The 25,133-nt window shown below is 39.6% G+C and overlaps 1 protein-coding gene and 1 long non-coding RNA gene across 5 annotated transcripts in view; one reads left to right on the top strand and one right to left on the bottom strand.

The window, feature by feature from the left end:
- The window catches only part of LOC136324837 (uncharacterized), a 457,224-nt gene that overhangs the window by 375,298 nt on the left and 56,793 nt on the right, over window positions 1–25,133 (top strand). The window lies entirely within an intron of this gene.
- Window positions 23,533–25,133, bottom strand: part of TBK1 (TANK binding kinase 1) — a 54,150-nt gene continuing 52,549 nt past the window's right edge. For all 4 annotated transcript variants that reach the window (XM_066258246.1, XM_066258250.1, XM_066258247.1 and 1 more), the window contains one exon: window positions 23,533–24,311. In XM_066258246.1, the coding sequence (XP_066114343.1) occupies window positions 24,260–24,311 (52 nt within the window). In that variant the 3' untranslated portion in view covers window positions 23,533–24,259. The remainder of the gene's footprint in view (window positions 24,312–25,133) is intronic.

Raw genomic sequence — 25,133 nt, 5'->3', positions numbered from 1 at the left:
CTTTTTATTCTGTTCTTGTTGTCTTTAGCTGTGCAAAAGCTTTTTAGTTTGATATAGTCCCATTTGTTTATCCTGTCTTTTATTTCACTTCCCCGTGGAGATAAATCAGCAAATATATTGCTCCAAGAGATGTCCGAGAGCTTACTGCCTATGTTTTCTTCTAAGATGCTTATGGTTTCACGGCCTACACTTAAGTCTTTCATCCATTTTGAGTTTATTTTTGTGAGTGGTGTAAGCTGGTGATCTAGTTTCATTTTTTTGCAGGTAGCTGTTCAATTTTCCCTACACCATTTGTTGAAGAGGCTGTCTTTACTCCATTGTATTTCCTTACCTCCTTTGTCAAATATCAGTTGTCCATAGAACTGTGGGTTTATTTCTGGGTTCTCTGTTCTGTTCCATTGATCTATATGCCTGTTCTTATGCCAGTACCAGGCTGTTTTGAGTACAATGGCCTTGTAGTATAACATGATACCAGGAAGTGTGATACCTCCCACTTTATTCTTCTTTTTTAAGATTGCTGAGGCTATTTGTGTTCTCTTTTGGTTCCATATAAATTTTTGGAATATGTGTTTTATATCTTTGAAGTATGTCATTGGTATTTTAATTGGTATTGCATTGAATTTATAGATTGCTTTGGGTAATATAGACATTTTAATGATGTTTATTCTGCCTAACCATGAGCATGGTATATGCTTCCACTTGTTTGTATCTTCCTTGATTTCTTTTATCAATGCTTTGTAATTTTCCGAGTACAAGTCTTTAGTCTCCTTGGTTAAGTTTACTCCTAGGTACTTTATTTTTTTGGTTGTAATTGTGAAGGGGATTGTTTCCTTAATTCCTCTTTCTGACTGTTCATTGGTGGTGTATAAAAATGCCTCTGATTTCTGAGTATTGATTTTATATCCTGCCACTTTGCTGAATTCATTTATCAGGTCCAGTAGCTTTTTGACTGAGACTTTAGGGTTTTCTATATACAATATCATATTATCTGCAAATAATGATAGTTTTACTTCTTCTTTTCCAACTTGAATGCCTTTTTTTATTATATTTTTATTTTTTTAATGGGGTGACATCAATAAATCAGGATACATATATTCAAAGATAACATGTCCAGGTTATCTTGTCATTCAATTATGTTGCATACCCATCACCCAAAGTCAGATTGTCCTCTGTCACCTTCTATCTAGTTTTTTTTATGCCCCTCCCCCTCCCTCTTTCCCTTGCCCTCTCTCCCCTCCCCCCTCCCCCCGTAACCACCACACTCTTATCAATGTCTCTTAGTCTCACTTTTATGTCCCACCTACGTATGGAATAATGCAGTTCCTGTTTTTTTCTGATTTACTTATTTCACTTCGTATAATGTTATCAAGATCCCACCATTTTGCTGTAAATGATCCAATGTCATCATTTCTTATGGCTGAGTAGTATTCCATAGTGTATATGTGCCACATCTTCTTTATCCAGTCATCTATTGATGGGCTTTTTGGTTGTTTCCATGTCCTGGCCACTGTGAACAATGCTGCAATGAACATGGGGCTGCATGTGTCTTTGCGTATCAATGTTTCTGAGTTTTTGGGGTATATACCCAGTAGAGGGATTGCTGGGTCATAAGGTAGTTCTATTTTCAGTTTTTTGAGGAACCACCATACTTTCTTCCATAATGGTTGTACTACTTTACATTCCCACCAACAGTGGATGAGGGTTCCTTTTTCTCCACAGCCTCTCCAACATTTACTATTACCTGTCTTGTGGATAATAGCTAATCTAACAGGTGTGAGGTGGTATCTCATTGCAGTTTTGATTTGCATTTCTCTAATAACTAAAGAAGATGAGCATCTTTTCATATATCTGTTGGCCATTTGTATTTCTTCCTGGGAGAAGTGTCTGTTCATGTCCTCTTCCCATTTTTTTATTGGATTGTTTGTTTGTTTGTTGTTGAGTTTTATAAGTTCTTTGTATATTTTGGATATTAGGCCCTTATCTGAGCTGTAGTCCAGTTTCATTCTTTTGCATGCAGCTTTCCAGTTTTTCCAGCACCATTTATTGAAGAGGCTTTCTTTTCTCCATTGTGTGTTGTTGGCCCCTTTATCAAAAATTATTTGACTATATATATGTGGTTTTATTTCCGGGTTTTCTATTGAATGCCTTTTTTTTGTTCTTCTTGTCTGATTGCTGTGGCTAGGACTTCCAGGACTATGTTAAATAAGAGTGGTGAAAGGGGGCACCCCTGCCTTGTTCCTGATCTTAAGGGGATTGCTTTTAATTTTTGCCCATTGAGTATGATGTTGGCTGTGGGTTTCTCATAGATGGCTTTTATCATGTTGAGGTATGTCCCCTGTATTTCCACTTTGCTGAGAGTTTTGATCATGAATGGTTGCTGGATTTTATCAAATGCTTTTTCTGCATCTATTGAAATTATCATGCAGTTTTTCACCTTCTTTTTGTTTATGTGATGAATCACATTGATTTGCGAATATTGTACCAGCCTTGCCTCCCCAGAATAAATCCCACTTGATCATGGTGTATGATTTTTTCCATATATTGTTGGATCCGGTTTGCTAATATTTTGTTGAGGATTTTAGCATCTATATTCATCAGAGATATTGGCCTATAATTTTCTTTCTTTGTGTTGTCTTTGCCTGGTTTTGGAATCAGAATTATGCTCACCTTATAAAAGGAGCTTGGAAGTCTTCCTTCCTCTTGAATTTTTTGAAATAGTTTGAGAAGGATAGGAGTTAGTTCTTCTTTGAATATTTGGTAGAATTCCGTTGTGAAGCCATCAGGCCCCGGACTTTTCTTTGTTGGGAGTTTTCTGATAACTGTTTCGATCTCATTTGGTGTAATCGGTCTGTTTAGGTTTTCTGATTCTTCCAGATTGATTTTTGGAAGATTGTATGTTTCAAGGAATTTGTCCATTTCATCTAGATTGTCTAGTTTTTTGGCATACAATTCTTCATAGTATTTTCTTACAATATTTTGTATTTCTATTGTGTCAGTTGTTATTTCTCCTCTCTCATTTCTAATTTTATTTGAGTCCTCTCTCTCTTTTTCTTGTGAGTCTACTTAAAGGTTCATCAATCTTGTTTACCTTTTCAAAGAACCAGCTCCTAGTTTCATTGATCCTCTGTATTGTTTCTTTAGCCTCTATGTTATTTATTTCTGCTCTGATCTTTATTATTTCCTTCCTTCTACTACATTTGGGCTTTACTTGCTGTTTTTTTTCTAATTCTATTAGATGCAGGGTTAAGTTGTTTATTTGAGCTTTTTCTAGCTTCTGAAAGTGTGCCTGTAGTGCTATGAACTTCCCTCTCAGCACTGCTTTCGCTGTGTCCCATAAATTTTGAGTTGTTGTATGCTCATTGTCATTTGTTTCTAGAAATTTTTTTATTTCTTCTTTGATCTCATTCTTAATCCATTCATTATTTAACAACCTGCTATTTCGTTTCCATGTGTTTGAGAATTTTTGAGTTTTTCTTTTGTGATTCATTTCTAGTTTCATGCTGTTGTGATCGGAGAAAGTGCTTGATATGATTTCAGTCTTCTTAAATTTGTTGAGAGCACTTTTGTGCCCTAACATGTGGTCTATCCTAGAGAATGTACCATGAGCACTTGAAAAGAATGTATATTCTGCTGCTTTAGGGTGAAAGGTTCTGAAGATATCTATTAAATTGAGTTGATCTGGTGTTTCCAATAAGTCTGCTGTTTCTTTGTTAATTTTCTTTCTTGAGGATCTATCTAGTGATGTTAGTGGGGTATTGAAATCCCCTACTATTATAGTATTGCTGTTGATCTCGCCCTTTAAATCCATCAAAGTCTGCTTTATATATTTGGGTGCTCCTATATTAGGTGCATAGATATTTATAATAGTTATATCTTCCTGTTGGATTACTCCTTTTATCATTATGTAGTGGCCTTCTTTATCTCTTACTATATCCTTTGTTTTAAAGTCCAATTTGTCTGATATAAGTATTGCTACCCCAGCTTTTTCTTCATTTCCGTTTGCATGAAATGTTTTTTTCCATCCTTTTACCTTCAATCTATGTATGTCTTTTGTTCTAAGGCCGGGGTTCCCAAACTTTTTACACAGGGGGCCAGTTCACTGTCCCTCAGACCATTGGAGGGCCAGACTATAAAAAAAACTAGAAACAAATCCCTATGCACACTGCACATATCTTATTTTAAAGTAAAAAAACAAAACAAAACGGGAACAAATACAATATTTAAAATAAAGAACAAAAAATAAATAAATAAATAAAATAAAAAACAAGTAAATTTAAAGTAACAAACTGACCAGTATTTCAATGGGAACTATGGGCCTGCTTTTGGCTAATGAGATGGTCAATGTGCTCCTCTCACTGACCACCAATGAAAGAGGTGCCCCTTCCAGAAGTGTGGCAGGGGCCAGATAAATGGCCTCAGGGGGTTGCATGTGGCCCGTGGGCCGTAGTTTGGGGACCCCTGTTGTAAGGTGTGTCTCTTGTAGACAACATATGTATGGGTCCTATTTTCTTATCCACGCAGCTACCCTATGTCTTTTGATTGGATCATTTAATCCATTTACATTTAAGGTTATTATTGATATGTAGTTGTTTATTGTCATTTTCTTCTTTAAAGGTGTATTCCTTTTTTGCTATATTTTTTTCTCACCTTGATCTGTTTACAACAGGCCCCTTAACATTTCCTGCAGCATTGGTTTGGTTGTAATGAATTCCTTGAGTTGTTTTTTGTCTGGGAAGCTTTTTATTTCTCCTTCAATTTTAAACAATAGTCTTGCTGGATAAAGTAGTCTTGGTTGTAGGTTCTTGTTCTGCATTACTTTGAATATTTCTTGCCATTCCCTTCTGGCCTCAAGTGTTTCTGTTGAGAAGTCGGATGTCATCCTTATGGGGGCTCCTTTGTAGGTGATAACTTTTTTTTCTCTTGCAGCTTTTAATATTTTCTCTTTATCGCTTAGCTTTGGTATTTTAATTATGATGTATCTTGGTGTAGGTTTCTTTGGGTTTCTCTTTAATGGAGTCCTCTGTGCTTCTTGGACTTGTGAGAGTTTCTCTTGCATTAATTTAGGGAAGTTTTCAGTTATGATATGATTGAACAAAGTCTCTATCCCTTGTTCTTTTTCTTCTTCTTCAGGAACCCCTATGATGCGGATGTTATTTCTCTTCATGTTGTCACAGAGCTCTCTAAGAGTTTCCTCTGACTTTTTGAGTCTCTTTTCTTCTCTGCTTTCATGCCTTCATTCCAGTTGTCCTCTAACTCACTGATACGATCCTCTGCTCTATCTATCCTGTTTTTAATTCCTTCCATTGTGGTCTTTATTTCTGATATTGTATTTGTCATCTCCGACTGATTCTTTTTTATACTTGCTATTTCTTTATTTAGGTGTTCATAATGACCATCCATTGTTGTTCTAAGATCCCTAAGCATCCTTACAATCATTATTTTGAACTCCGCATCTGGAAGTTTGATTATTTCCATATCACTCAGTTCATCTCCTGAAGGTGTCTCTTGTGGTTTCATTTGGATTGCACTTTTTTGTCTTCTCATTTTCTGTTTTTGGGTGTTTTATTTGTAGAGTTGGTTGAGTCTAGGCTTGGTGTTGTCTGCCTCCAGTTTTCAGTTGTGTTATTTCTAGGTCTTCTTGTGTTGGTATCAGCTGTTATCTGTAATCCACTTTCAGATTTGGGCAGCTTTGAAGTCTTGATTTGTTTGTTTTCTTAACAGGTGATAGTCTTGTTTACTGATCTCAGCAGGGGGCTTCCTTGAAACTGTATCCAGGAATGCGATAGGTGTAACCTGAGACTCTGAAGGCCTCTTTAGTCAGCTAATCTCACTGGGGGCAGGGTGTTTTCTCAGCTTCAGTAGGAGGAGGTGTATCTCTGATCTCCATGGAGACCTGAGTTACTGCCCCTCCTCCCCACTTCTTGTTTTCAGTTGTGTCTTGTTGCGCTGATTGGAGCTGGATAGATGTCCGGAGATCTCTGATCCGGAAGCACTTTAGCTCTGTTTTGTGAAAGGTTTGGTCCCTCCCCCAGCTATGGCCACCTCCAGCATGGATGAGTCAGCTCTTTTAGTTCATTTTCTGCATTCCTTAGCCCCTCACAATCTGTCCCTCTCCCTGTCCTTTCCACTTGGGAGATAAGCTGGTCTTTTCAACACACCTCACTCTCTGGTCACCAGGCAAGTGTCTGTGAGCAGTAGTTTCTGCCCTTTTCCCTTGTGTGAGATCCCCTTTGGGCTCTCAGCCTCACCTCCCTGCTCCTTTCCTGTAAGCAGAGGAGATTCAGGTGCTCCCTACCAGGTTTGTTGTGGCTTCTTCTTTGCTCCTTGGTTTTTGAGAGCTGTTCTTGTAGTTCAGAGTTGGTTTTTTATGCTGATTTTTCCTAAATTGATTTGTATTCCAGTTTGGTGGTGAGAGCTGGGCATCTGTGCATCTGCCTACTCTGCTGCCATCTTTTTCTCCCTCTCCCCCTCATGATTTTGTAGTTACTTTTTCTCTATTCTTTTTTAAAACATAGCATTTTTATTTTTAATAGCCCCAAACTGGAAACAATTCAAATGTCCATGAACAAGTGAATGAATAAAAAAATTTTGTGACAATAAAATATGTACTATTCAGCAATTTATAAAAAATGAACTAATTATATATATATATACATACATATATATATTATGGATGAATTTCAAAATATACTGCTCACAAACATTACGGGATATTTTATAGCTTCATATTCACTTTGAAATATACCCTAATATTTGGGAGCAGTATAATTATTGAGTAAAAGAAGCCAGACCCCCCCAAAAGAGTCCATATTTTATGATTCCATTTACATAATATACCAGAAAATGTAAATGAATCTATAACCATGGAAAGCAGATAAGGGTGGGTGGGTGTTGGGGACAAAGAGGGTGAAAGAGAAGGGTTACAAAAGTGCATGAGGAAGTTTGCGTGGGTGATGGATATGCTCATTATCTCAATAGTGGTGAATCCCAAGCATATGGGGCCAAGCTATTCTAAGAAGGAAGTAGGCTGATAGAAAATTTGCAGTGGTTCAAGTAGCAAGGTAAATGCATAGTGCTAGACTGGAAACCGTTTACCAAAGTGGATTGCGACAAGATATGAAGACTGAGTCTCTTGAGATTTATCTCTTTTCTTTTTTTGCCAGAGTGATGATTTGGATGAACAGTCTGTTATTTATGCTTCTCTTTTTCCAGATGAACCATATTGTGTATTTTACTGATGAAAATATTGTTTATTACAAGTAATAAGAAACCTATCTCAAACTGATTTATGCCAGGAACCCAAACAAGGCCATTGGTTCTTAATCTATCTCTATTTCTCTGCTCTTCTCACTGTGATGGCTCCACCTTCAGGAAGGCCTTCTCTCATGGTGGCAAAATGACTGCCAGCAGCTACAGGCCTACATCTAGAAGACAGAGTGCTTCTTTTCCCTAAGAATTCCATTGAAAGATCCAGGATTGACTCTGATTGGATGGGCTTATATGTCTATCTAGGTGTTAGAAAATGCTAATTGGCCTGACAGGTGGTGGCGTAGTGGATACAGCATTGACCTGGGATGTTGAGGACCTAGGTTCGAAACCCCAAGGTCGCCAGCTTGAACATGGGATCATAGACATGACCCCATGGTTGCTGTCTTGAGCAAGGGGTCACTGGCTCGGCTGAAGCTCCCTTCCCCCAGTCAAGACACATATGAGATAGCAATCAATGAACAACTAAGGTGCCGCAAGTATGAGTTGATGCTTCTCATTCTCATCTCTCTCCCTTCCTTCCTTCTTGTCTGTCTGTCTGTCTTTCTGTCTCTCGTTAAAAAAAGAAAATACTGATGAGTCAGGCTTAGGTCACATGCCCATCCATGGATCAAATATAAGTAGGAAATGAATGATTCCTCAAAGCAGATCAGATAGCCACTACATCTTTGACTTTAACCCCTGCAAAGAAGTAACAGTTAACTTACTGTGTTGCTTAACATTATTTCCTGAAAATTTGACTTTGGAAAGTAATTGCATTTTGTATTAAAAATACATAAGATTATGGATTCGCATGATTAGGGACATTTAAGTACTAATCACTCAGTGTAGCAGAGTTTATATCCCCCTATTTCAAGCTGTGGCTAATTGTATTTCACTGCATATGATCTTAATCATTCAGTCTAGAAATATCCACAATGAAGTAAAAATAAAAGCTATTTCTGCTGTACTAAGCTTTTCTGTAGATAGTATTTCATTTTTTCAGCAACCCTGTAGGAATCTTACTGATGAGGGGGCTGAAGTTCAGAAAAGTTAAGTAACTTGACCCAAGGCCAAGCCTGTGAGTAGTGAAGGGGATCAGAACTTGGCCCATCTGACGCTAAAGCTTGTGCTCTTAGTGGCTGTCACTGCAGGTGGACTTTTGTGTGCAGCATTAGGCAGACAGCAGGAGGCATCATCTTTACCTTTTAGAAGGGGACACTGGGGCACAAAGAGATTATGTTCCTTTCTTTCTATTTTTATAACAAAACATTTTAAAAATATTTATTTATTTATTCATTTCAGAGAGGAGAGAGAGAGAGAGAGAGAGACAGAGAGAGAGAGAGAGAGAAGGGTGAGGAGCAGGAAGCATCAATTCCCATTTGTTCCTTGACCAGACAAGTGCAGGGTTTTGAACCGGTGACTTCAGCATTCCAGGTGGACGTTTTATCCACTGTGCCACCACAGGTCAGGCACATTCCTTTCTTTTCTTTTTTACAGAGACAGAGAGAATCAGAGAGAGGGCTAGATAGGGACAGACAGACAGGAATGGAGAGAATTGAGAAGCATCAATCATCAGTTTTTCATTGCGACACCTTAGTTGTTCATTGATTGCTTTCTCATATCTGCCTTGACCGTGGGGCTACAGCAGACCGAGCGACCCTTTGCTCGAGCCAGCGACCTTGGGTTCAAGCTGGTGAGCTTTGCTAAAATCAGATGAGCCTGTTCTCAAGCTGGCAACCTTGGGGTCTCGAACCTGGGTCCTCCACATCCCAGTCTGATGCTTTATCCACTGCACCACCGCCTGGTCAGGCAGGCACATTCCTTTCTTATGGTCACCTGCCAACATGTGGCCATGCCAGAATCTGACTTCACGCCATATTCTAAGGCCTTGGACTCTGCTGAGAACCTTGGTGGAGTGCAAAAAACTCATCACTAAGACCCAAAGGCAGGACTCTAATTCAGGAATCTGAGAGCACAGCATGAGCACTCCCTGGGAAGCCTTTATAGCCCCTCCTTCAGAAATTCTGGTTCTTAGAGTGGAGGGTACAGGAATGCAGAGCGGTCACCATCACCCCAGGGAGTCCTGAAGCAGGTAGACCTATGGTCTCCTGTGAGACTTAGCTGTCATCCCAGGAGTGATTAGAATAACGAGTAGCTATTTGGAGATGAACTCCTGGCAGACTTTTCTCCCTTGTCACTTTCAGCAGCCCGTGAGCCAGAAGTAACGAGCTGACGTCACGTGTCTTTTAGCTGTTCCTTGTATAGGTGTCACAGTGGCAGTGAGGAATCGAATGGTCTTTATTCTCAAGTCTGTTCTGACAGCAGGTCTCTATGTTCCTGGTCTCCCTACCAGCAGTAATAGAAACTCCAAAGAGGAGAACGATGGGAGAGTAGAAAACATTCAGGGCAGAGCCAAAGAAACTCTGGGCCTGCACAGTCGCAGCCATGCTCGGCTCCACCACCTGCCAGCTCCTTCTGCCTCTCGCAGCCCAGGCTCACTAATCACAAGCAGGCAGAGTATGCGGGGCTTCAAAAGACAAAAAAAAAAAAAAAAAAAAAAAAAATGGAAGAATGCGTTTGACTCTTCCAAAGAGGTAAAGAGGACAAGAGAGGCTTGTGCCCCGCGCACGGTTATGCCAGTCAGGCCTGCTAAAAAGTCAGGAGGAGGAAAAAAGAAAAAAAGAAGTGTGGATGCTTTCAGAGCTTCTGAAAAGAAGGACGTGACCTCCTGGTTATGTTTTCCTCAGACCCACTCTCTAGAAAGTAGATAAGAAATTGAAACCTCAGTTTCAAGTACCAGATGATAACAAGCACCATAGGAAAAGTACAAATCTTTCCAAATAGGTATGAAGCAAATTTGACAAGCAAACGAATGAAAATATGTCACATCTGTAAGCCCTGATGCCCGACAACTGGGATGAAGCTGGAATGAAACCTCTTCTGCTCACCAGTTATCACCATTTCCTGGCACTTGACCCCTCTGTTCATTTAAGTCAGGCGTGGATTCTTGCCAACGTCTGATGGTGCCTATCAGCACCACGTGGGTGCTGATGTAGTCATTACAGGGGATGAGATGTGAGAGGAGATGAGACTGGCCATGCGGGCTGGGTTGGTGTGGGCCTTAAATGCCATATAAAGGTGTTTGCACCTTAAAAATCAGTGGTTCTCACTGGAGTGTCAGTGCCCTCTTGACAGCCTGCACTGGGGCATCTGCCCCGGGGCATCACTGAGGTGATGGGGCCTGTTCTCCTGGGAGTATGTTGTAGATGGAGGTAAAACAGCTGAGACCCAACCTGTGACCCAAGGCACAGTGGTGCCTTGGGGAGGACATGGGCATATTTGTATTTTAGAAACGTCACTCTGGGGGGTGCTGGGAGCACAAAGGAAGGAAGGGCGATTGAATGTAAAAACAGCTAGCAAGTGACAACAGTAGGATGGGACTTGGAACCCACCTTCCACCACCAGTTTTCCCAGTTCTCCCTGAACTGGTCACCTGGTCAGCTCAGAGACCACGGCATGGGACAGCTCTGCCCAAGGTGGTGAAGACTACTTTGTGAAAAACATTTGTCCTTGTTACAGCTTGTTTTCCCCTCTTCAGCCACCGGAGTTCAGTGTTTGGTCTTAGCCTGTAGGTGGCTCTGGGTCATATGCAAATTTGGGGGCTGGCCTTCACAGAGAGCTCCTGCTGAAGGCTGGTGGACTTGTGAGGCAAGGAGGGAGCTTTCCGGAAAGTCAGGGGACAGCCTTATCCACAAGGCAATGCCTGTGCAAGGAAAACCATTCTTTCAAGCAAATGAACAGAGAAGGAATTTCAGAGAAAGAAATTTCAAATTTCAGAAGTTTGAAAACTGTGGGCATCTTCCTTTGCCCCGAATGCATCAGTACTGCTCCCCCACTGCACCCTCCACGCTCACCCTTGCACCTGCTAGCCTGGGTTTGGAGTATGAAGTTGGTCTAGAAGCCCAGAGGGGCTCTGCAGCCCAAAGTAGTGGGAAGGGAATGGAAGTGAGGCTATCCTTTCTCACCTCCCTTCCCTAGGGAACCAGAGTACCAGGATTATCTTATACCCTCTCAGAACAGAGAATCTTCTGTATCCCCAACCCCTTTAGCTAAAACCAAATAGGTAGATGGCCGTGGAAGTCACAGCCAAGAGAATAATTGTGGAAGGAGTGGAGGAGATTTAGTCTCTTAATTTCTTGGGTTGGCACTTTTGGTATGCAACTTTCAGTCACTTTCTCTTGGCAAAAAATACCTAAGAAAGTAGATCGTGCAAACATCTCATGGTGACCAGTGACAAGAAACCTGATTAGGTGCTTTCCGTCTGTGCGCATAAATGTTTTCTTTCTTTTTGTGCATGCTGGGCCGGTGGGAGGAGAAGGAAGGGTAGGGTGGGGATTAGAGAGTTCTAACTGCATATTTCAACAACAGCACCAGGCACCTCCTGTGATAACAAGCCCACCACTGTGCCAGTACCGGTACCTTGGTGACTAAAAGAAGCTGAAGACAAGTCCCTGCCAATTTCTTCCTATGTCCCCCAGCAGGAGGAGCTGACATGAAAATAACAGAACTGACATCTGGAGAACAGAAGTTCTGTTGCAATGTCTTTTGTTATTTTATATGCTCTGAAAAAAAATCAAAGAATAATTTTGAGCCTGGAGAAGATCCATCCTGTAACACACGCATTTTGGTACTTTCTTTCTTTTTTTTTTTTTAATATATTTTTTTAAGATTTTATTTATTCATTATAGAGAGGGGAGGGGGGGGGGGAGGAGCAGGAAGCATCAACTCCCATATGTGCCTTGACCAGGCAAGCCCAGGGTTTTGAACCGGCAACCTCAGCGTTTCCAGGTTGACACTTTATCCACTGCGCCACCACAGGTCAGCATTTTGGTACTTTCAAAGGTGTGCTACTTTGACTGAACTTTCTAGATCTGACTGGAAAACCATGTCCTAGGTCACAAAATGCATTTCCAAAGGCATTTGTTTTCATGACTCCTGGTCCAAAAAGGTCTGCTCTTTCTAAAGAATTTAGAAGGGGTTTTTAGATATCTTTTTTGTTGTTAAAATTATTGATTTTAAAGAGAGAAAGATGGGAGTGAGGGGGAGAGAAACATCAATTTGTTGTTTCACTTATTAATGCATTCATTGGTTGATTACTGAATGTCCTGACTGGGGATCAAACCCGCAACCTTGGTGTATCAGGACAACACTCTAACCAGCTGAGCTAACTGGCCAGGGCTTTGTCTAACATCTCATTGAGGCAGCAGGGGTAGCAGCTACTCTTGCAGTTTTGCCCAAAGACAACGAGAAGGGAGATGCTGGAAAGTCGGCCAAGACAGACCCAGTAAACAAATCCAAGGTAAGGCCAAAAAGAAGTGGTCTAGGCAAAGTTTGGGACAAGCTCAATAACCAGGTCTTGTCTGACAAAGCAACACCACACACCCTGTGAGGAAGCTCCCGACTATAAACCTAAACCCCAGCTGTAGCCTCTGAAAGACTGAAGATCCATGGCTCCTTGGCCAGCACAGCTCTTCAGGAGCTCCTGAGTAAAGGACTTATTCAACTCATTTCAAAGCACAGGGCTCAAGTAAAAGACAACAGAAACACCCAGGGTGGTGATGTCCCAGTTGCTGGTGAAGATGTGTGAACAGGTCGTGCCAGCTGTACATTTTGAAAAATAAAAAATAAAATTGAAAAAGAATTTATAAGTGTGGAATTAAACATTTGAATCTCCACAAGTCGAGTTTTGTGGAAATTCACAGGCTCCCCCTCTCTTTTGGGGATGAAGCAACCAGCCCGTAGAAGGGCTGTGTTCCCATTATTTTGGGGAAGAGACCCAAGAGGGCTCTGAAGGTGGGCAGGGCACTCAAATTCAGGCAGAGCTGGAACGTTCACTTGCTCTGATGAAGCCACCTTCAGTTGCATGGCCTAGCTGTTATTAAGCCTCTTTGAGCCTCTGAGCCTTTGCCCCTCTGATTCCTTCTTCGATGAAAATAAAGTGGGATGGGGAATAATAACACTTGCAGTGTTGCAGTAGTGTCTGTAGCATTTTAGACATAGGTGTCACTCAATAAATGGTCATGACCATGATGAAACTTTGGAAAATAAAAGCATAAACACATGGAAGGGAGAAAACCATTACCTACAATGCTGACATCTGTGGACACTACACTTTCCTTCCTCCTTTGTACATGTTCTATGATCCACATGTAACTTTTCTGCATCAGATTATCAGGTTAGGGCTTCCAGAATTAAGATGTTCTTGACTTTAACTTTGGCCTAATCAGATTTATTTACCTATTTCAGAGTTTCTGTCTTATCAGAGTACCTCTCCTGCACAGAGGGCATTCCCAAGGACGGATGAGGGCCAGATGGGAGGCGAGGAAAGAGCAGCAATGCCGTCATCTGATTGGGATCCCAGGTGCAGCCTTCCAGGAGGAATGTTGGGCCTCTTCCTCCTGCCACTGTCTGGGAGTCAGGAGTCAGGGACAGATTTCCCCTCGGAAGAACATTCCTCAGCTCCCTATTGTTTCACTCCCCATCTACTCCCTGTCTTAGTAGCACAGCTGGGAAGGAGCTCAGCTGAGCATGACTGCAGAGAAGGATGGAGGAGGCAGTAGGGGATGACACTGTGGGCCCTGCTTCTAGGTGAGGTGGGGACCTGTCTGTACTCCCTTTTCCAGCCATAACCAGGGAGCCCCTGAACTGATGGAGGTCACCGCAGTCTCCACACCCTCCTACAGATGATCCTGCCAGCCATTTCCAACTGAGTGGAGTGAATGAGACTAACTCCTCCCCTCCTCCATGTGCAGACCTCTTTGAGCAGCAGGCTAATCCTAGAGCCTTTGAGGTTACTTTCCCTGTTGATTCCACCTTCACTTATTCTAAAGAATGGCCATGACCATCTCTAGCTCCTTTGATCTCATAAACATTAAAAACTATTATTTATTTTATTGTGGTAAGAACACTTAACATTGAGATCTTCTTAACAAACTAAAAAAAAAAAATTTACCCATTGATTTTTAGAGAGAGAGAAACAAACATTGATTTGTTGTTCCACTTATTTATGCCTTCATTGGTTGATTTTTATATGTGCCCTGACCAGAAATTGAACCCACAACCTTGACATATTAGGAGGATGCTCTAACCAACTGAACCACCCGGCCAGGGCCTTAACGTTAAGTGTTCAATACAGTATTGTTACATGTAGGGACACTGTTGTATAGCAGATCTCTAGACTTTATTCATCTTGCATAACTGAAGTTTCATCCTTGTTGATCAGCAACTCCACCTTTCCCTCTCCTGCAGCCCTTGGCAACCACCACTCTGTTCTCTGTTTCTATGAGTTTGGCTATTTCAGATACCCCTCTTGTTAGGTGGAATCATCCAGTATTTGTCCCCCTGTGACTGATTTACTTCACTTAGCATAATATCCTTAAGGTTCATCCATATTGTCACTTATGGCAAGTTTTCTTCTTTTTAAAGGCCAAATAATATTCCATTGTATGTATATATTACATTAAAAAAATCCACTCATCTGTTGACAGGTTGCTTCCACATCTTAATTATTGTGAATAATGCCACAATAAATATGGAAGTGCTAATATGTCCTTGAGATCCTGATTTCAATACTTTTGGACAACACTCAGAAGTGGGATTGCTGGATCATTTAATTTTTTGAGTAACGTCCATGTTTTTCATAGTGGCTGCGCCATTTAGAATTCTCACCGAGAGTACATGGGCTCCAGTTTCTCCATTTCCTCACCAGTACTTCTTGTCCTTTGTCTTATTGATAATAGCCATCCTGACAGGTGTGAGGTGATATCTCATTTGGTTTTGATCTGCTAATTAGTGATGTTGAGTATCTTTTCATGTACCTGTTTTCCATTTGTACATCTTCTCTGGAGAAATGTCTGTTCAAGTCCTTTGCTCACTTTAAAAACAAGCTGTTAGATAGGTTTATTTGCTATTGAGTTATATGAGTTCCTAATATTTTTTGGAACTAGAGTATATGGTTTGCAATTTTTTTATCTCACTCAGAGGGTTGCCACTCTACTGATGGGTTTTTTTTGTTTGTTTGTTTGTTTGTTTTTGCTGTGCAGAAGCTTTTTAGTTTGATGTTGTCCCACTTGTCTATTTTTGTTTTTGTTCCTGGGCTCACTGACTTTTAAAGTCCATCTTTCTGAGACTTTAATGTGGACTCTCCTGAAGCTATATACCAACACCTCCAATTTCAATTAGTTGCTTTGCTTTTTCTTTTTTTTCCATGTCCTCTTTTCAGTAATGACCTCAACACTTTTATCTCACAGAAACAGGAATAGTGACAGAAACCCAGAGAACTGAAACAACACAATCATGTTTAACACACATCTAGGCTCCCAGGCTGGGAACCTATAACTTTTTTTGCTTAATAGAATAAAAAATTATCTTATTCTTACCTTTTTTTAATTAAAACTTTTTTAGCAATTAAAAAAATTTTAATTTATTGATTTTTAGCGAGAGAGAAAGGAAGAGAAGTAGTGAAGGATAAAGAGAGAAAGTGAAACAACTATGTGCTGTTCCACATACTTATGCATTCATTGGTTGATTCTTATATGTGCCCTGAACGAAGACTGATGCTCAAAGCAACTGAACTACCAGACCATGGCTCCCCCCCCCTCTTTTAAAAAGCAGCTTTCTTGAATGCACCACTATGACTAGAAATAGAAGCTAAAATCTATTATTTATTATGTGTCAGGTTCTGATCTACACACATTATTTCTGTAAACTCAATCCTCATAAATAATCCTACAGGGAGATACTACATATTATTATCCCCATTTCAGAGAGAGACTGAGGAACCTGACCAAAATCCCACATAGAAGGCAGTGAGGGTGGGAATAGGAACTAGGCAGTTGGTTCTAGTGCCTGTGCTTTTCACCACAATGCTGCTCTGATCTTAAAACCCCTTCAGAGTATATACCTATACATACTTAGATTAACTTCCTTGCAGTATAGTTTACATACAATAAAATGCACATATTTTCAGTTGGATAAGTTTTGATGTGCACACCTATGTTACTACCACCCTCGTGAAAATTGAGCACATTGTCATTAACCCTTGAGGACCTTCATCATCAGTCTTCCTCATTTCTTGCCGGATGACCACTGATATTCTAGCTCTTATTTTCTGACCATTCTGAGAGTTTGGTTGTCTTATAAGCCATGATGAAAAGGAGTTAGAGAGAAAATAATTTTTAAAAAGTGATAGGCCTTGTTCCCAAGGAGGTTTCCTGAAAGCACTGTTCAGTTGGGGATTAGTAATAATTTGGAAAATGTAATGAAAAGCTGGGCTGTGAAAGTGATGGTCTTGCTATCAAAATTAAATGACCAGGATAATTAATGGGAACTCGAAAGTGCACTGGAGCCAGTCATTCACAAAACAATCCTAATTGACATGTAGAAGCCTAAAATTCAGGCTTGTACCTATAAATAGAGAGTCCAGATATCTTACTTGTTTTTTAAATAAAAAATAATTTTTTTTATTTTAGAGATACAGAGAAAGGGGCAAGAGAGAGGGAAATGTTCATTAGTTGTTCCACTTAGTTATGCATTCACTGGTCATTTCCTATAAGTGCCCTGACTGGGGATTGAATACGACCTTGGTGTTTTAAGATAATGCTCTAATCAACTGAACTAACTGGCCAGGGCTGTTTTTTCTTTTGTCTTTAAGAGCATGTATGCATTTGGTATGTAAGCTCCTTAAACAGGATTTGATGTAAATTACCAGATATAATGACAATGAACAATGCCAGTCCTATTTCTGTAGATGAATAACATGGTGGCATGCTATTTGACTTCAAGAAAACTTTGTCCTTTTCACTCTCTTCAGCAACTATACAGCTCCTCTATGTTATTATACCTTCGTGTCATGGCATTGTTAAAGATGGAAGGAATCTTTAAGATGAAGTCCAATCTCTAAGTCTTTCAGATGAGAAAGCTCAAAGTCAGAAAGTTAGGTGACTTGCTCAGTCATGTGACTCAGCAGCAGAAGCGAGGTTTCATGTGGATGTCCTGTTCTTTCCACTGGATTACAATGCTCTCAAGCTCTGGATTTTCCATGGATAACCAAGGTTTAAACCCTCAACTCAATCAGAAATCAAAGAAGAAATAGAGATGAAGGAGAGTGAGCTAAGTTGTGTTAAGTTACATGATAATAAGCAATTTGGGAGTCTTAACTTATTAAAATATCAATCATTGGTCTTGCCTTGAGATCATTTAAGTTTTCAAGTGGGGTTGATTGGGATAGAGGCACTTCGGGAAACTTCGGTATAATTCTGTAGCAACCTTTAGACAACTATAGGTTATTGATGAGTGACAGTTTAATTCTGATGTTGAGCTGACTTTTGTAGGTGGTTAGAGTCTACCAATTAACACAGAAGACTGGACCAACAATCCCCCAAAATTAGCAGAGTTCATGAGTCAATTCATTTTTCTATCTAATCCAACTTAAATCTCATATGACAGTCTTCATAAATCAATTCATAAGACACAGTTAACTGCCTAGTATATACAAAACACTACTAAACACTGAAGATAGAATAAAAGTTATTGCTCTTAATGATATAATTCTATCAGGTATATGTTTCAATCTCATTAGAATGAGTAATATCTCAACAAAAGACTGTATTTCATCAGACTGTAAAAAGATTGTTGGAAACAGGCTATGAATCTCCAAAGTAATGAGAATACTTTGCTTTGGAAAAATGACCAAACTTTCTAGGTATAGCTTATCCACTGCTGAGAGCTATCTGTAAAATATAGAGAGTTTATAGCAGGGGTCCCCAAACTACGGCCCACGGGCCGCATGAGGCCCCCTGAGGCTATTTATCCGGCCCCTGCCGCACTTCTGGAAGGGGCACCTCTTTCATTGGTGGTGAGAGCATAGTTCCCATTGAAATACTGGTCAGTTTGTTGATTTAAATTTACTTGTTCTTTATTTTAAATATTGTATTTATTCTCGTTTTGTTTTTTTTACTTTAAAATAAGATATGTGCAGTGTGCATAGGAATTTGTTCATAGTGTTTTTTATAGTCCGGCCCTCCAACGGTCTGAGGGACAGTGAACTGTGTAAAAAGTTTGGGGACCCCTGGTTTATAGGGTTTATATGTTCACAATCTCAGATATCTACACACCAGAGAACTATGGTGTGGTTAAAAGAAAAAAAAAAAGCACTGGATCAATAATTAGATGACCTAAGTTAAATTTCTGGTTCTTCCCATATAATAATTTTGGAAGGTTAAGATATTAAACCTTTAAGAGACAGTTTTAGTTCAGTCATCTTTAAAATGAAGAGATTGAAAATCATTTTTCTAATTTCTATTGGGGTTCTAATATTCCAAATTATTTTAATTCTAAGATAATTCTTAAATCCAATTTTATGCATTCTAGGCATTTAGGTTCAGAGAAGTTTTCTAGAAAGACAGGGAAATGTCTTTCAATTTGGGTTTGCAATTCAGTATGTGTATTGCTCTCTGGGGCTGTGACTAATCTCTAATGAAGCAAGGTTTAGGTTGAGTAGAGATTGAGTAATGAGGACAGATGTATTGTGTAATTCCTTCTTCCCCTTATTGTGGACCAGTAAATGTCATGTCATGTCTCAAGCTATAGGCCAGCTTAATAGATTTAATTTTTTAGTATCTCACATTATGAAGCAATCACTGAACTCAAGTGTCATAAACAACGACTTGATGCTTCTCATCTCTCTCCCTCTATAAATAAAAAATTACATATATATGTAGTCCACTGACCTTTGCAATTTTCTTGGAAAAGGGGAACTCACTGTGATGAACTTATTCTTTTTTGTTTATTCAGAGGTAATTTAACTCCACAAGCAAATTAAGGTTCATTAAAAATAAGAGCCTTTTTTAAACTTGTTTTTTAAAGCTAAACATTTCCATGTCTTTCTAGAAAACTTCTCTGAACCTAAATGCCTAGAATGCATAAAATTGGATTACAAAAATATTCATGGGTTTTTAATATAACCTCACCTTCAAATTGTTTTATTTTCTCTCAATTTTCCCTGAGACACATACATTAAGTAATATTTCTTAAAGGCTTTAAGAACTTGTTTCTTCCTACTTGAGGGAGACTCTATTATAGTAACAGAAAAAAATGTATTTGAAATGAAGTATTAGCCTGAGATAACGTACCTCCCACTTGCCTCCAGAACAGCTTGGATTTCTGATTCCTGGAGTACAGGTCAGTGATTTGGGGAACCAGTAGAAGAGTCAACTATTCTTCTGAAGGTCTTGTCAAAGTCACTTCTTATGGCCAGAGCTAGAACTACAAGTGTTCCAGAATGACTCTCTACAAAGAGTGTGCATGAGAAAAAACACAGTAACTCGCACAACACTTTAGCTGTGAACTCTCTTTTAGCCAGTATGTTCGGGGACCACCTGTTAGCCCTAAATCCCGTTACTCCTTTGGTTTGTCCATTAGACCTCAGCCCTAATAACTAGAAACTGTGTTAACAGGCATTCTATTTTATTTTTTTTTGAATAATTTTATTTTTAATGGGGCGACATCAATAAATCAGGATACATATATTCAAAGATAACAAGTCCAGGTTATCTTGTCGTTCAATTATGTTGCATACCCATCACCCAAAGTCAGATTGTCCTGTCACCTTCTATCTAGTTTTCTTTGTGCCCCTCCCCCTCCCCCTTTCCCTCTCCCTCTCTCCCCTCCCCCCTGTAACCACCACACTCTTATCAATGTCTCTTAGTTTCACTTTTATGTCCCACCTACGTATGGAATAATGCAGTTCCTGGTTTTTTCTGATTTACTTATTTCACTTCGTATAATATTATCAAGATCCCACCATTTTTCTGTAAATGATCCGATGTCATCATTTATGGCTGAGTAGTATTCCATAGTGTATATGTGCTCATCTTCTTTATCCAGTCATCCATTGACGGGCTTTTTGGTTGTTTCCATGTCCTGGCCACTGTGAACAATGCTGCAATGAACATGGGGCTGCATGTGTCTTTATGTATCAATGTTTCTGAGTTTTGGGGGTATATACCCAGTAGAAGGATTGCTGGGTTATAAGGTAATTCTATTTTCAGTTTTTTGAGGAACCACCATACTTTCTTCCATAATGGTTGTACTACTTTACATTCCCATCATCAGTGTATGAGGGTTCCTTTTTCTCCATAGCCTCTCCAACATTTGCAATTACCTGTCTTGCCAATAATAGCTAATCGAACAGGTGTGAGGTGGTATCTCATTGCAGTTTTGATTTGCATTTCTCTAATAACTAAAGAAGATGAGCATCTTTTCATATATCTGTTGGCCATTTGTATTTCTTCCTGGGAGAAGCGTCTGTTCATGTCCTCTTCCCATTTTTTTAATTGGATTGTTTGTTGTTGAGTTTTATGAGTTCTTTGTATATTTTGGATATTAGGCCCTTATCTGAGCTGTTGTTTGAAAATATCATTTCCCATTTAGTTGGCTGTCTGTTTATTTTGTTATCAGTTTCTCTTGCTGAGCAAAAACTTCTTAGTCTGATGTAGTCCCATTCATTAATTTTTGCCTTCACTTCTCTTGAACAGGTGTTCTTTCTAAAGAAAGAGTTTTAAGCCTCAGAACCTCTAATCTAATGCAGTTCTTTATAATTTTTAAGCATAGAAACCCCCACCCTTATTTTTTTTTATAAAAACACAATTACTTTCATAGAGGAGCAAAGTCATCAGTACTCATTCACCAACATCCAGCAGAACTGTCAATGCCAATTCAAAGGAGGTAGTGGTGATTAACAAGCTACTAGCCTTGATCTCATTTGTTTGGTACATTTTTCACTGAAAAAAGGATATGTATTTATTTACACTTGGCATGGATTTATCAAAGAAAAAAATTCAACTGATTCTTACAAGTCACGAGGTGTGTAAAAGAACAAGCTTTTTTCCCAGGACGTTTTGGTCTTTTTAACCCTTTGTTGAATATTTATGTTATTATTTCAACAAACACTAATGTGTTTTAGTTGCCTACTATGCAAATGGGACTGAGGTTCTTCTCATCATCGCCCCTGGAACTATGTCTAATAATTGGTCCCTGAGCATTCTTGTTTATGTAAAAGAAACTTATTTACAACTTGCTTAGTCCTTAAAGCTGCCTGATGTAAATTTTTGGATTTGATTTACACTCTAAAAAACCCCAAAGGACATTATTTTATTATGTTTTAATTTCCAGGACAGATATTTTTATTTTCTATTTTATTCCATTTTCAGTATTTCTCAGAAATTTGGACTTGGAGTCTTATCAGTGTCAAGGGGGGGAGAAGGCCATCTAAAACAACAGTGTAAGACTTTTTCAGACACTAGTCTTCTTAAAAGTGGGATGTGGGGTAGTTGACCTAGCTAAAATAGAGTTAAGACTTCTTGATGTTTTCTTTTTAATGTTTGCCCCAGAACTTCTCAGTTTGAACAATCTGAATAACTGTAAACTTTCTGTAGCACTTCCTCAAAGACAAGGCACAATGCACTTCTGAGTGGGGTGAAATAAGGAGACTGGCTCTGGTCATGGCTGAACTTTTAAAGGAAGAATAAAATTTTGACATTTCAGTTGAGATTGGTTATTCCTACTGATAGTCTCTTAATGCGACACAACATACTTAACCTTAAAGTAATGGTGTTCATTGCTTTAAAAAAAACCCAGAAAAACAAAGAATTTGGGGTTATTGCGATAATTTACTAATTTTTAAGAAACTATTTTAAGGAAAAGATTATCATATCCAAGGAGAGACACTCTGGCCCTGGCCGGTTGGCTCAGCAGTAGAGCAACAGCCCGACGTGTGGAAGTCCTGGGTTCAATTCTGGCCAGGGCACACAGGAGAAGTGCCCATCTTCTTCTCCACTCCCCCCCTCTCCTTTCTCTCTGTCTCCCTCTTCCCGTCCAGCAGCCAAGGTTCCACTGGAGCAAAAAGTTGGCCCGGGCACTGAGGATGGCTCCACGGCCTCCACCTCAGGTGCTAGAATGGCTCAGGCTGCAGTGGAGCAAGGACCCAGATGGGCCAAGCATTGCCCCCTGGTAGGCATGCCCGGTGGATCCTAGTCGGGTGCACACAGGAGTCTGTCTGCCTCCCCCCACTTTTCACTTTGGGGGGAGGGATGAGACACTCTGCTTAACATAGTGTAATGAGGTCTATGAACCATGTACAGTATTTGGTAATTTCCCCACCCCCCAAAAAACCTGAAGCCAGAACTCTGTAAGATGTTATCAGATTATTTTTTACATGTCTTCCCTACCCTCTAATTCCTTTATTTCCTTGAAAACAGTCCCCTCATCCCTTTTTTCACATACTTTACTTATTTTTTGTTCTTAGAATTATAATCTTTTATATTGAGTTAAATCCACTAACTCTTCTATGTGTATACCATTAAACCCTATCTTTTGGAAGTATATCACAATATTTGGGGGGAAAAGCTACAAAAACTAAAGATGCAACTTATTTGAAAACTAACTTCACTTAGTCATTCAGAACATGAAGTTAGCACATGGTATCAACATGTTTTTATTGACTTAATATGTTTTAAATGAAGATGCATTTTTGAGGGTAAAATATTGAAATAAAAATTGTTTGATTTCCATGTAATTGTCTGGATGTGAAAATTAAAATAAAACTTCAACTAAAATTGGATGGGGAAGGCCTGACAGGATGCTGTCATGCCCTACTACTCACCAATTACCTCAGACAGGAAGAGACTTAACTTGAATCTCACATCTCCAACAGAAAGTGTATCTACTTGAGTAACCCAGCAGGAAGATTTTCTTCTTGTCCAACCACAAGGCTAGCCAACAGGAAAATGCCCCAGCTCAGTGAATGAGAAGGCGTCATCACCCTGATCACTTTACTATCCTCCCATAAACTTTCATTTTTCTTTTGCTAATGATTCCCTTGCCTCACCCACCTTTCTATAAAAATCTTCTGTTTTGTGTAACTCCTCAGAGCATCCCTCTGCTTGCTAGATAAGATGCTGCCCAATTCATGAATTTAAAAAGCCAATTAATTAGATCTTAAATTTTGATTTTTAACCTGGGGAATAAAACAGTAAGTCTTAACCAACACTAATGCAGAATAACTTATGAAAGAACTTCTATTACACTTGGAATCAGTAGGTTTAGAAAAGACACAAAATTGTCCCTACATCCAATAGTCTGAGACTAACTTACCATCATCACCCATATTTTTTCTTTCAAAAGATAACCCTTTGTTTATTTAACTACTGTACACAGAAAATACAAATTCTTTATATTAAAATTGAGAAATTTATTGATTTTTCTTCATGAAGTAGTAAGCAAAATTTAAAAAGTATACAGCTTAAAACAGTTGAAATAATCCTAAAACTTTTATGACAATTTAAAATTCAAATAAAAATAAAAATGAATAGTTTTTAATAATGAAATCACTTAAAAATTCTACTCAATAATTTATTTGAAAGTAAAGGATATGAGGATAACTGGGATCTGGGCATCTTGTAAAATGAAATAATGCCACTTATCCTTCTCAAAAAAAATTATGGTCCTAGTGAAAACAGTGATTTGGTTCTGCTCCCCACCTACAGAAGCCCCCTCTACAATTCTACCACTTAGAAAGTGTCAATTATCAAGTCTTCTGATTCCTAAGTATGCAAATTTTGGTTCCATTTAAAAATGTTCCCAATAGGCAGTTAGAGATACATGGCTTAGCCTTACACAGAAGAGATCAATATCTCAACAGAGCAGTCATGGCTTTCTTCTAGTGCTCACTGAGTTCCAATGTCCTTAGAGAATTATAAATGTTAAAAGGTAAAATTACATCTTAGCAGCCAAAAATTTATATATTTTTTTATATATTTACAATATTGTACATATTTACACCACATCAAATACTGATTTGTAGAAACAAGAGATCACCTATAAAAGCATTTGTTTAATGCCTCAGTATTACTTTCTTGTGCAAACTGAAAAGTTTCTCAAACTTCTTATAAAGCTAAAGACAGTCAACATTGCGAAGGCCACCATCCATGGTTAAAGAGCCAAACCTAAAAACAGAAAAAAGAGGCAATCTCAAAATATTCATTTATTTGGCCCCTAACATTTTAAATAAGACTACAGAATACTTTTCAGAGGAATAAACTTCTTTTTAAGAGCTTAAGTGGCCCTGGCCAGTTGGGTCAGTGGATGAAGCATTGGCCTGGCGTGTGGATGCCCTGGGTTCGATTCCTGGTCAGGATATACATGAGAAGTCATCATTTGCTTCTTTCTGCCTTCCCCTCCTGCAGCCAGTGGCTTGATTGGTTTGAGTTTTGGCCCTGGGCGCTGAGGATGGCTCAGCTGATTCAAGCATCGGCCCCAGATAGGAGTTGCTGGGTAGATCCCAGTCGGGGTGCATGCAGGGGTCTACCTCCCCTTCTCTCACGTAAAAAAAAAAAAAAGAAAAAAAAAGAAGAGCCTGACCAGGTAGTGGCACAGTGGATGCAGGGGTCCCCAAACTTTTTACACAGGGTGCCAGTTCACTGTCCCTCAGACTGCTGGAGAGCCGCCACACACAGTGCTCCTCTAACTGACCACCAATGAAAGAGGTGCCCCTTCCAGAAGTGCGGCGGGGGGCCGGATAAATGGCCTCAGGGGGCCGCATGCGGCCCGCGGGCTGTAGTTTGGAAATGCCTGGAGAGTGTTGGGCTGGGATGTAGAGGACTCAGGTTGGAAACCCCAAGGTCGCCAGATTGCGCGCAGGGTCACTGGCTTGAGTGTGGGATCATAGACATAACTCGATGGTTGCTGGTTTGAGCCCCAAGGTTGCTGGTTTAAAGCCCAAGGTTACTGGCTTAGGTGGAGCCCCCCAGGACAAGGCACATATGAGA

Source organism: Saccopteryx bilineata, chromosome 2 (assembly GCF_036850765.1).
Source record: "Saccopteryx bilineata isolate mSacBil1 chromosome 2, mSacBil1_pri_phased_curated, whole genome shotgun sequence".
NCBI classification, from domain to species: domain Eukaryota; kingdom Metazoa; phylum Chordata; class Mammalia; order Chiroptera; family Emballonuridae; genus Saccopteryx; species Saccopteryx bilineata.
This window is presented reverse-complemented; position numbering and strand designations above follow the sequence as displayed.